This window comes from Fukomys damarensis, unplaced genomic scaffold, assembly GCF_012274545.1.
Source record: "Fukomys damarensis isolate Sample0158 unplaced genomic scaffold, DMR_v1.0_HiC HiC_scaffold_8, whole genome shotgun sequence".
Taxonomy (NCBI): domain Eukaryota; kingdom Metazoa; phylum Chordata; class Mammalia; order Rodentia; family Bathyergidae; genus Fukomys; species Fukomys damarensis.
The window spans coordinates 11715794-11728934 of NW_022900920.1; the positions used below are offsets into that span (position 1 = coordinate 11715794).

General features: G+C 38.7%; 1 protein-coding gene across 1 annotated transcript in view; it reads right to left on the minus strand.

The window, feature by feature from the left end:
- Dock1 (dedicator of cytokinesis 1) overlaps nucleotides 1-13141 on the minus strand; it is a 523445-nt gene that overhangs the window by 404056 nt on the left and 106248 nt on the right. Inside the window, exons 21-23 of the mRNA XM_033761232.1 lie at nucleotides 12109-12206; nucleotides 7806-7895; nucleotides 7369-7469 (exon numbers count right to left, since the gene is read on the minus strand). Of these exons, the coding sequence (XP_033617123.1) occupies nucleotides 7369-7469; nucleotides 7806-7895; nucleotides 12109-12206 (289 nt within the window). The remainder of the gene's footprint in view (nucleotides 1-7368; nucleotides 7470-7805; nucleotides 7896-12108; nucleotides 12207-13141) is intronic.

Genomic DNA, 13141 nt, shown 5'->3' on the forward strand with positions numbered 1-13141 from the left:
TTTTACCATGCCAGTGGCACCAGCCTTCTTGGCATCAGGTTTCTTCTCTTGGTTGTCTGGCTTCTCAGCCTTTTCACCACCATCTTGCAAGATGGTAACATGAGCAATTCTACTTTTAACCTGTTCTACAGAAGCAATTACAAATGTACTACTAAATGAGGTTTACTGAACACTCGTGTAGTAATAAACATGTATATAAACAATGAACATGTCAATTATTTGAAGACTGCTTAAATAAATTACCATACATTCCTATAGCAGAATATTGCATTGCTATAAATACAAATGTAGGAGCTGGAGAGGGAAACTATCATTACTAATACAGAAAAAATGCCAGTTATGTTGCTCTGCCGTTGAAAGAAAACAATAGTTACACAGCATCAGGTCAACTGTAATTCTATTCTGTATTGTTCTGTATTCTATATTCAGCTCCACTGACAGTTTTCTCTTTTTGCTGTTGTTGTGGTTGTTGTTGTTGGTAATGGAGATCGAATTTGGGTCCCTGCACTTGCTGGGCAGGTGGCGGAACCACTGAGCTAAATCCCTGGCCCATTTTTGTCTATCTTTATGCCAATACCACCCTGTCTTGATTCCTGAGTTGCATAGTAGGTGCTGAAATCAGTTTCACCTTCTAAAAACTTATCTGGATATTCTAGACATCTTGTATTTTCATATTAATTTTTCAGTCAGCTAGAACTTATTTTTCACAAAAGCACATTAAGATTTTGCTTGGACTTATGGTGAAATGAAAAATCGACATGCAAATTGACAATGTGAAATAGGAAGAAAAGGGCTAAAGGTATAGGGAAAGTGGGAAGGGTAGCGAAAGTTAATAAGGGAAAGAAAAATATGAGAAAATGAAAAAATGGAAATAAAAGTGTTTGTAAATGGGGAGGGGAGGAGGGGGTGAAGGGAGGGCAGGGACAAGGGGAAAAAATGAGAACCAAGACCTGTCATGTAAAGGTACAAGATCTCAATAATGAATGTAACTGTACTGTATACCTAAAATGTACCAATAAACTCAATTAAAAATTTTTTTTAAATCGACAGTCAAACAATTATTTTATTTTGAATCCATGAACATGGTATAATCCATGGCATACATCTTCATTTGACTATTTTTAAATTTCTCTCTGCAATGTTTTATAACTTTTACTGTAGAAATTTCATGCATTTATCAATAAATATGCTCCCTGGTATTGGATTTATTTTTTGGTAATACAGAAAATTGTGCTATATTTTAAATTTCATCACCCAATCTTTTGCAAACATAACATTAATTTGTTTCCTAGTATGTTCTGTTTTGCAATACATGCAATATACAGCTTGCCTTTTTTATTTCTCTTGACAGATAATTGTATATTAATGGAATACAATGGGATATTTTGATGTGGTTTCATTAATGAATTATTAAATTCTTAATCTCAATGTTCCTAAGACTAGTAGTTGTTTTTCTTTGATTGGTTCATTGGTTTTTGACCTAACATAGCTTTTTCTTTTTTCTTTTTTCTTTTTTGGTGGGGGTTTTATATATATATATAACCACACTGTAAAAATACAGTTTTGCTTCCTTTTTCTCCTATTCTTAAACCCGTGGTTTCCTTGCTTTACTGTACCACTGCTCTTCAATAGTAAATAGATATTGTAAGAATAGATAATTTTGCCTCACTCCTGGACTTAGGTGAAAGCTTTCAAAGTTTAGCATTAAATTTAAGATTAGCTATAACTGGCCCGATATGGCGGAACACACTTGTAATCCCAGCACGCTGGTGTTTAAGGCAGGAAGATTGCTAGGAGTTCAAGGCCAGACTTTGCCTCATTTAAAAAAAAAAAAAAAAAAAAAAAATCACTTGTAACTGCAGTGTGACTTTTTTCAAATACTTTGGGGACATTCCCGTGTACTCCTAATTTTCTATGTGGTTTTATCATAAATGGGTATTAAACTTTATTAGATGCATTACCTGCATCCTGAGACCTTGAGTTAAAAGTATGTTATATATACCATGGTATCCGGCAGAACTTTCTGCAGTGGTGGAAGCCATCAGAAAAGGAACTGTCTAATGGGGCAGCCACTCACCAAAGGTGGCAACTGAACATGTGAAATGGAACTAGTGTAACCAAGAAAGTAAATTTTAAAATTAATTTGATTTAAATAGACACATAAGTCTAGTGCTGTGACAATGGACAATAGTGTACTGAGGAGATTTTGGTAAGGCAAAGATTTGTTTAGCTGTGAAGCTACCTAAAATGGATAGCTATTTTTAAAGATAACAAGTTAGCTTCAACAGAATTACACATTTCTGCTCATCAAATCATACTATTAGGAAAAAAGATGAGCAAAGCACTGATGAAAATAAAAGGTTCAAAATTCATGTTTAACTATATATACATATATATTACAAATTAGGAAGAAAAAATTTAAGTTTGATATTATATATTTTACAAATCAATAACAAAGAGATAAGTTATGCAATAGGAAATGAAAAGGACACTTGAACAAATATTTCACAAGGGGCAAATAAAAAATAAATAGGTACTAATATCATTAGTCATTGAGTTAGAACAAATCAAATTCACAAAGATAAAAATTTTCACCACTACAATGGCTAAAAATTTAAAACTCAGACTACATTAAATATTGATTGGGATATTCATAGATGGCTGATAGAAATACAAAATGATACAAGCATTCTGGAGAACTGCTTGGCAATTTCTTACAAAATAAACTATTCATGTACCTTTGGACCTAAGTACTTACCCAAGGGATATAAAAACTATGTCTACAAAACACTTGGAGAAAAATATTCATAGCAGCTTTATTCAGAATGCATGAAAACTAGAAACACCTCAAAAGAAAAAGGAATTATAAACGAATTATGATACATTCATATAACAGATTATTAGAAATAAAAAAGGAGTAAAATCAAAAAATGATGGCACAAAGCAACCTGCATGAATCTCAAAAGCAGAAAGTTGAAGGAAAGACACTAGACATACAGTGTGTTACACTATCGATTGAAAGTTCAAGCGCAGATGAAAGAAACTATGACAATCAGAATTAGAAAGAGCTGGGCATGCACCAGTAATCCCAGCACTGGGGAGGCTAAGGCAGGAGGACCACTATGTGTTTGAAGCCAACCTGGGTTATATACCATCCACAGTGAGTTCAAGATGAGCCTGAGCTACAACCACAAAGCAAGACCCTGTCTCCAACAAAACAGAAAGAAAGGGAAAGGAAGGGAGGGAAGAGAGTGGGGAGGGAGGAAGGGAGGAAGGAAGGAAGTAAGAAAATAGCTGTGGATGGAGCTGACTCAGGGCTTTTACCAGTCTTTCTGGAAGGGCCAATGCTTTATATCTTATCTTGGGCAGGAGTTACAAGAATATAAACAATTGCCTAAACTCATGAAATGAGCTTTACTATACATAAAGTATGTGAAAAATGCTACTAAATTTTAAATGAGCAAAATCCCATGGTGCCATTTGTAAAATAAGCTGACGTCACAATAATGTCGATGATGTTCACATGAGCACAGCAAATAAATCCATACTGGTTATCTCCAATTTGAAGCATTGCACACAGAAAACTTTTAATTTCTGCAATACAACCATAATGTTGGGCAAAATAAATTAGACACAACAGTTTATATATCACAAAAGCTTATATATTCTCTTATAGGAGAAACCCAAAGTGTAAGTAAATTAAAGAGCAAACTACAAGACTGACAAGAGGAAGCAAGGAGACAGGTCTTTTGCAAATGGAGAGGGGACTAAAAGATGGAGAGGGAAGAAAGGGAAGTAAAAAAATTAAGATGTACTATGTTATGTACAAACTCCCCATAATGAATGCAATCATTGTATACTGCATATATGTACAAATAAAAATTAAAAACAATTTTTTAAATTGGGCATGTGTTACCTATACATCATGAAGGCAGTAGCAGGAATAAGCAATTTTTTAATTTTGCTCAATTTTCTAGACTTGCTGATACTGTCTCATAATATAATAATCCTTTTTTATAAGAGTAACTCTCATGCAACGTATTCTAACTCATAAAAGAACAACTAAATTTACTTCAATATAGTTTTGGTTCTAGTTTGGGACTACAGCACAGCTCTCCAAAATCTAGCAGCACATATGCACCACGTTAGACATAGACCCATGAGAATATACATTAACCAAATTCCTCCTTTCACCAACTTTTTATGTAATCCACAAGTCACTGTGACGTTTAAATATGCATCATGTTCACAAATATAATCTGGTCAGGTACTAACAGCATTTCTGATTGAGTTTGAGAGCAACTATAAGTGTTATATGGGTGATCTAAGATTAACTATTTTACTAAGAATGCACAGTGATAAGCTTTCTGGGTGAGGAACAGATGCTCAGCACTTCTATCACTCATCAGGTTAGGGAACTCCAACACAAAGCCTGACCTTCTAAGGAATAAGTGCTTCTCAGTGTGTTCTGGGTGTGTCCTGAGGATCAGCCTATGGGATCCTCCTGCTATGGGGTCTGGAGTCATGGCCCAACCATTGGGAAGCATAGCTTAGCCTGCACCTCTTTCTGGTGGGCCTCAAAGTATAGGCAAATATCTAAAGTCTTAGCATAAAGTCTATTTCATTTTCCCTAACTTCACACCTTTTCTTTTCACTCCTATTAATATCTCCCCTCAAATAAAAAAATCCAAAGAACATACTTTGGGAATTCTTCCAATAAATTAATCAAAGAGAGGAATAAAATTGAATAATGGGAGCCGGACATGGTGATGCACACCTGTAATCTCAGCACTCGGAAAGCTAAGGCAGCAGGATCACTGTGAGTTCGAGACCAGCCTGGGCTACGTAGTGAGTTTCAGGTCAGTCTTAACTACATAGTGAGACCCTATCTCAAAAAACAAAAAAACAACAACAACAACAAAAAAATCGAATAATGGTTGTGAAGACAATGGCCCAGCACCAGAAAATAAATCTGCCAGGCCATTTTATAACTGCACAAAAAAAACTCAAGCCCCTGGGGTATGGGGGGGGTGGTGGTTGCAGATCAAAGAAAGCTTTGAATACATCAGTGAGGAGCCTGCATCAGCTTAGTGGACAGAAAGGAGCCCAGTCACACTGGCTGTTCTGAAGGACAATCCTAAAAGCTGTCACCTCCCTTGCTTCTCACTTGGACATTGCTGCTCAGCCCATGGTGCCCCAGCCTCCATGACCTACCCATGTAGGGAGATGTGATGGGGTTGGAATACCAAGGAGGAATGCCCATTGCCAAAAATCTCATTTCTTCTCTTGCAGTGCTTTGGCAAGAAAGACTGAAGATCGCAATACTTATAAAGGAAAGAGACAACACGGACAAGAGTCTGACGTAGGCCTGCACCTGGCAAGGCCTTCTAGGGAAGGAAACTCAGTGTGACAATATTTAATACCTGAATTTCACCAAGCCCAGAGAATACCAAAAGGACATCATCAGTGCAGAGGAGCCTTCCATTACTTAGTCAGACGCACGAGTCAAAATTGGTTTTCTTGATATTTTAGGGGTAAAACAATTGCTGAGGAACCACCTGAGGTTAGTAGTTTATCAAAACATAATAAGGATATCCAAAATAAAAAATGCCCTTTTAGCAGACTACAGAGACTGAACACGAGAATATTGATTCATATCTCAGTCTCAGCACGGCTTAAAGATTAAATGGCAAACTGTTTCTCTCTCACTAACTTGCCAAATACCCCCATATCCATTTTTCCCCAATGAGAGTAAGTGCACCTGTTCTGCCCAACAGCCTAGCACAGCAGGGTTCACGCCAACCAAGGGAGAGGAAGGCCATGTGCTCTCAATTTCTGAAATTAAAGTAGCAAGACTAATTCAAGAAGAGCTCATTGGCCATGTTTCAAACACGGAGTATTTTGAAAGCTGCCACATACAGCAATCATACCACATTCACCAGGCCACTTCTACCAACACCACACAGTTATGTTTTAGTCTCTATAGTGAGAAAGTACCATTTGACCTGCCCTCCCCCAGGTCTACAAAGAATTATACAACAGCTGGGGATTTAGCTCAGTGGTGCTGGCACCTGCCTTGCAAGCACAAGGTCCTGAGTTCGATCCCCAGTACCAAAAAAAAAAAAGTAAACAAACATTTATTAGCAAAACACTAAGAAAAGAAAAAAAAATAAAAAATGTCCCCGGCATCTCAACATGCTTGAGGACATTCTGCAGCTCTCTGCCCACCTTGGGGCTCTACCTACCACCCTGCAATGAAAAGACAAGCAATGAAGAGTACAGGGTCAAATTATATCACCAACTGGCTTCTAGGAGACAAAAAATTAACCTCTGGCGGAGAGCTGCACACAGGCTTGCACTGAACTCTGTTCAAAGCACAGATGGGAGCTGTGACTCAGTTTATAGACACAATTCAGAACTATCTGTGATGATTCTAAGCGGGATATTCTTAAAGAAATGATACAAACTTTCATTTTTCACCGCAGTAAGTACAAGATTAGAACAAATGTCAAAATGAGAGAGCAAACAATGCATTGTAATATACTTAATGATAAAAAGAAGCTAACAATTGCTTAGTGCTTTCTAAGCTTCAGAGATTATTCCAAGCACTCTACAAGTAGTAACTCATTAAAATTCTCAAACAAACCTACCACCATGCTCTGCTTTTGGGTTTGTTTTTTTGCAGATGAGCTGGATGAAGATCAGAGGGGTGAAGCAGCTTGCCCAAGATCACAGAACTTGTAAGGGACCGAGTTGTACTTAGGTCCAAGTAGCCAGGACCATGCTGGACACAAAGGAAGCTGCCTTTCTGGCCCAGACTCAGACATTCCCTGTATATTCCCAGCCCTCTAGGGTAGGTATTCAAGGAAACAGGAGGGCCACCAAGCAGGCAGCAAAAATCCAAGTTAGTTATAGTGGAAGCTTAGGAAGCAAGAGGGAAGACACCCTTCAAAAACAAGAAGATACAGTAAAGAGTCCTGAAGTGAATTTTACTCACACTAAATAACCAATCATTTCAAAACAAGAACACATCCAGTTATTCATTCAACAAATGCTGGTTGGGAAGCCATAGTATGAGAGGTGCTCTGCATCCATGTATGTTTCATCAAATATAAAGTAAAAACTTCAAATATAAATAAAAAGTATAAAGGGGAACAGGAATTCATTCCAGAATGTTACAATAACTTATACATATCTCTTTCAGAAAGACGTTTAAGCATAATAAAACGAAAACAATAATAAAAATTTTACCATTAAATTCAGAGTTTTAAGGGGAGAAATGTACAATCATAGTCACTGACAAAAAAGACGAAATATTTGACATTCAAGAGAAAGAAGTACTTGTTTCAAAACAACAAAAGGACTCACGTGTAGGCCAATGTCGCACTAAAGTGTTTCTTAATGTAAGTTTCCAAAACAGGATTAAAATGCTGAAATTTTCTATCAGCAATTAGCCCAATGATAAAGACCTGTCAAATTAATCAACAATATTTTCATTAGCCACATAATGAAAACCATTTCAGAATCTTCATCTATTTTGCAGCATATGTGAGAAAAGAACCCTAACATTTTCAGTCAGAAGTTGGTCCCTCCTTTATATCTTCCTACCTCAGAAATGACATTTGCATAACAATAGTTTCACGTTAAAAGACACTTTCTTTCCACTTCTCCAAAGCCTCCCCTTTGATTGAATTTACAACTGATCAGCTTTCAAGGTGACTGTGATAGAGCCCCTCCCCCTTCAAAGGCCACAGCATGAAAGAGCTCCTCACTGTCTGAGCTCATGAAAAGGAAGGGTCCCTTACCAGAGCGTCAAACACCAGCGTATCAAAAGTCTCACTCTCCGAGTTCTCCATCATGATGTTGAAGAGGGCATCCAAAGTGTCCTGAAGGAACTGCATAGACAGAAAGAAGTCAGATGACAAAGTTCACACACCTCATCTTGCAAGTTCATACACCGGCATCTCCAGCAAGACACTGTATACCCACCTTCCCCTTGTGCTACCTACAAAGCTACTAATATCTGGGCTTCTCCCCACCAACCATTTGGTGCATGAGACAAAAATTGTAGATGAATGAATTCAGAACAAAGATATGCCACCCTGAGCCAAGTGAGCTGGGGGGACCAGAGCCAGGAGATGCCCTACTGCGTGCCCAAAGAGGTCCCTCCCAACCTTCCTGCTGGTTTTTACCAGGCTGGTGACAAAGTGTTAGGAAGATGGGCTCTGGTTTGTCTGTACCAGCTGAGTGCAGTACTTTGGCCAGTAAGTAGGCAGAAGCCAGACAGGAACAGGCTCCTACTGGGAATAACATGAGACCTTCCATCAACAAAGAGTACCAAGAATGAAAGAGGAGTGTGAGTCTCATAGTGATATATACAGTGGTGTACCAGGAGGTACTCATTCATTCAAGAATTGATAAATTATTTGTGTGGTCTGCTAAAACTTACCAAATAAACATAGAATAATGACAAAGTATCATAAATTAAGGAAAATAACCTGACCTTCGGAGGTATTATCAAGTCCCCAAAAGGAAGCGAAAGATGGACTGCAAAAGGTTATATTGGAAGTGGTGGGATCCCTGTTAGTGGAAGAATGCAAAAATAGGCAGAACGTCATAAATAAGATGTTGGCCATAAAATGGAAAGAAGCATGCATATATCACCTGTAGTCATTAAGAATATGCAAACTGAATCCACAGTGATGGCTGTAATTAGATGGATAAAAATAAGTCTGGAAGAGGATATGGAAAAATTGGAGCCCCCTGTAAACTCACTGCTGGAATAAATGTAAAATAGTGCAACGATTCTGGAAAAGAGTCTGACAATTCCTCAGAAAGTTAAAGATTTGCCATATGACTCAACAACTGCACTCCTAGGTATACACCCAAAGAAAAGAAAACATATTCAACACAGCATTATCCCTAATTGCCAAAAAACAAAAACAAAAAAAGCCACACTCACAAAAAGGGGGAACAATACAAATACCCTTCAAATGATGAATGCGTACATAAATGGTCTATGCATTAATGGAGTGCTGCTCAGTCAAAGAAGGAATGAGGAAGACCTTACACATGCTACAATGTGGATGAATCCTGAAGACATCATAAGCAAAAAAGAAACCAGACGAAAAAAGACTACATTTTGTAGGACTCCATAATACATGACAAAATCACCACAATAAGCAAATCTAAAGAAAGTAGACTACTCCTTGCAGGAAGTATGGGGAGTAACAGTCAATAAGTATGAGGTTTCATTTTCAGGTGATGAAAGTTTTCTGTAATTAGTGATGATTGCATAAGTAAAACTGCAGAACTGTGTAGAGAAGTATATGAATTGCATCTCGATGAAGCTATTATTTTGAAAAAGGGAGAATGGGTGAGGGGGCCACCTACAAGAACATCAAAAAGAGGACTAAATAAGATGTGTAATTCAGATTATTCTTCCAGGATATCCCAGCCTATGCCTAACACCAAAGGTCCTTCTAGACCACACTAAGTATCACAGCCCTGGGACTGGGGAATAAAACCAAAGAAACCTAGCCAGGCATAGTGGCGCATGCCTTTAATCCCAGCACTCGGGAGGCTGAGGCAGAAGGATCACTGTGAGTTCAAGACCAGCCTGGGCTACATAGTGAGCTCCAGGTCAGTCTCAACTAAACCAAAAAAAAAAAAAAAAAAAAAAAAAAAAAAACCCACAAAGAAACCTGCTTCCACACCAGTTCCTAGCCCATGTTCCCATATGTGCAATGTGCTATGGAACCTCACAGTTTTCCTTGGAGAGGGAGGACAGCCTCCCAATCTAGCAAGACACGCTGACTCACTATGACACACATATTCCACTGTGCAACCCACCCCTTAGTTTATATGAGAAATGCCACATGCAACTGGCAGGGAATAAATCCATCCTAAAAGGCATTCTAGCTTGAACAAGAAGGGCTTGATAAACTCCGTGATTATTTGGGTCTATACCACCTTGTTACTTTTGTAGCATTTTCTATCATTTTCAGATTATGAATCTTTGTAAAGGTCAAAACTTGATGCCATCTGCTAACAGCCCACAGTTCCTGCCAACAGACTCCCCAGATGCCAAGCCTCGGCTCATCATAGTTTATGTAAAGTCCCAGAAGTAGGCCCAACCAGGATCACTCAGACAATGACATGGTCAGAAGCACAGAAAGAGAAGTGGAGAGAGCTGAAGCCTCAGAGCTGTAATAGTCAGAGACAAGCACCTGCTAGCAGTCCCCAAACAAAGCCACAGAAGTATTGCTTTGGACAGACCACCCTCTCTCTGAGAACACCTACTGCATGATGAAAATCTCTACCTTCGTTCTTCATCTTAGTGGGAAACCATTCCTTTTACTAAATATGCAAATAGCTTCCTCATTTTATCAACCAGTACTACCTTTCTATTACCAGTTGTACAAAAGAGAGGTCTTGAGTAAAAAGAATTAAGACCACAATCTTAGTGTCCCTAAAAAAAGTAAGAGGAACTCTGCCGCACCTGGGAATTCCTCAGGTGCTGCCTGTGCATTAGCAGCTGTGTACTGAAAGAATGAGGTCCTCTCTCTGGGCACACAGTGTAGGTAGGATACACTAACAAAGAGAAAGGATAAAGTCAGCCACACCAGGTAAAAGCAGGTTTTTCTGCCTTTTCTGGCATGGATGGTACCAGTGTGCACAAGAAGGCAGAGCTGGGAAAACTACTTCCAAGCATGAATAATAAGATGTGATTAACATATTCAATACGGGGAATGGAGAATAGACAAGATGATTCTAGATCCTAGTAAATGTAGGCAGCAAGTCCAGAGAAATACAACAAATTCCTGATGTGCCGCAGGGACTTAAAAATAAAAGAGGGCAAAATTTCATTAGCTGTGTATCTTCTAAAGTATGTTCCCTTACTCATCCAGTTTCCATGTGAACTAGGAAATTTAAGGAACCCTGAGAAGTGTAAATGCAATTAACATTGTCCAAGTCATTCACAGAACACTGGGACTGAAAAGATGATTAAAATTCAAGGTGAGTGAGGGTATGTTTGAACAGTTATACAACGAATTTAGGAAAGCAGTACAACTAAATTAATTCATACTGAAGTTAAGTACATTGCTGGTTAATCAAGGCCATTTTAAGTAATTAATTTTACAGAGATAAGCAGTCTCTTTTTGTAAGTACTTCTCATGGACACTGAGGATCTGAGGCAGCACCAAACAGATCAGGCTGCAGAGACCTCACTCATAAACACTACATGTCAGTGACCAGCTTAGTGTCCCCAGGGCACATGGCTGAAAACGATAATGCACACCCCCTCATGTGCAAGGAAAATCAATAAAGCACACTGTGTGGTCCACAAGAGAAACAGAGAGCTCCATGCTGGAGGAAACATTAGAAGCACAAAAAATGATAGAATACAGAATTACAGAACTTTCGTATTCCAAGGGATCTCAGATCATCCTAGACTCACTACCCAGTCTCATAATGGTGCTGAGCAGAAAGTGCTTGAGTGAGTAATACTGCCTAACACGTCTACAGAGCCGATGTGTGTGGCTACGAAATGAGTTCAAAATCACACAGGAAGAAAATGACCAAGACACACAGCTCTCCAAATCACTTATTGAGGCTCCTCAAGGAGTCATAAGCCAAGGCTAATGATGACGAGGAGGGTCATGCCAATGATCATCAGACAGCTGAACATCCTGACCCTCACAGAACATCTCCCATGTGCCAGATACAAGATTCCTACCTCCTCCAACATTCACAGCAAGCTGTGACAAAGGCAACTCATTGTTATCCTCCTCTTTCACTGGGGAAAAAGTGAGGCTTAAAGAAACTACTTAGCTGTAGTGACTGCTACAGCAAGGACCTATCAGATGAGGAAACAGAACCCAAGACCACATTGAGTCCAAGCCCACTCTCCACAGCTGACCCAGATAGCCCTCCAGACCACAGCCCAGCAGCACTCTATTCATTTAGGGTTATATGTCATGATTTGTTAAAGGCAGCATAACTAGGAACCTGTACTTCCTCTGGGGTCAGGGCCTGCATCTATCAATAACCACAAGGAAAGAAAAGAAAGAACAGGACAGAGCAACTCTCAAGGGTCCATGTTACCTTCACCACTTCTCCCCCATCAACCTTCATCAGCTGTCTCAAGTTGGGCTGCAGCAAGCTGGTGTTGGATCGCCACTTCAGAAGCCCCAGCAGGTCCACTGCAAAAAGAACATGAAGGTCAGTTCCTCCCCACAAGAACTTTGTCTCCCTTATTCATGCATCATGTGAGGTTCACTACAAAATTTTTTAAAAAGGAAAATCAACCCTATTTCCAAAAGTTCACCGGCTAAATATTTCATTACTTGGTAGCAACATATTGAACATCTATTGTGGCTGAATTGGTTATTTTCAACTACATTTAAAATGAAATGATTTTCATGTAGAAGCTTTAAAAATGCATCTGGAAACCTAAAAGAAGGCTGGCCTTTCCAATCTAAGGGAGGAAGATGCTGAGTACCCAGAAGACTGACTGGAAGACAATGCCATCACTGCACCTTCTACCAAGTGAGTTTTTCACATCTGAGAATGTGTCCCTATTTTTTTCCCCCTCTGTACCCAGAATGGAACTCAGGACCTTGCATGTATCTGATTTTTATGTAAAATAACATAAAATAATTAATAGAAATTCAAGTACTGAAACTGCAACATGACTGCTGTGATAATCCTTGGAGTTACAATAACCTTGGACAACTGAGACCAGGCCAGTGCAGAGCTTCCTGCATCTCTCCTATGGCTGTTATTGTTCTTATCCTTGTGTTTTTGTTTGCTGGGTTTTTTTTTTTTTAATAGAAAAATTGAGGATTGAATGTATTAGGTTTTAAAGGCTTAAGGGATTTTTAGAAAATCTAAAGGATTTTTGTTGAAGGTATCAAGATGTTCTTTAAAGTGGGAAGAGAGAATCCAAGCCCTCTCTAGGAATGGAATGTACACTTGCCTACACATTTTCACTTGAAATTATATTAATATCCCATTACTTGAAAAAATGCAATTAGCGAAGTGCATCTAATTTGCTGTTTATGCTCATCAGGAACCAGACTCAGCTACAGAAATTTTAACCATTAAAAAAAAAAAAAAAAAAAAAAAAAAAGGCCTT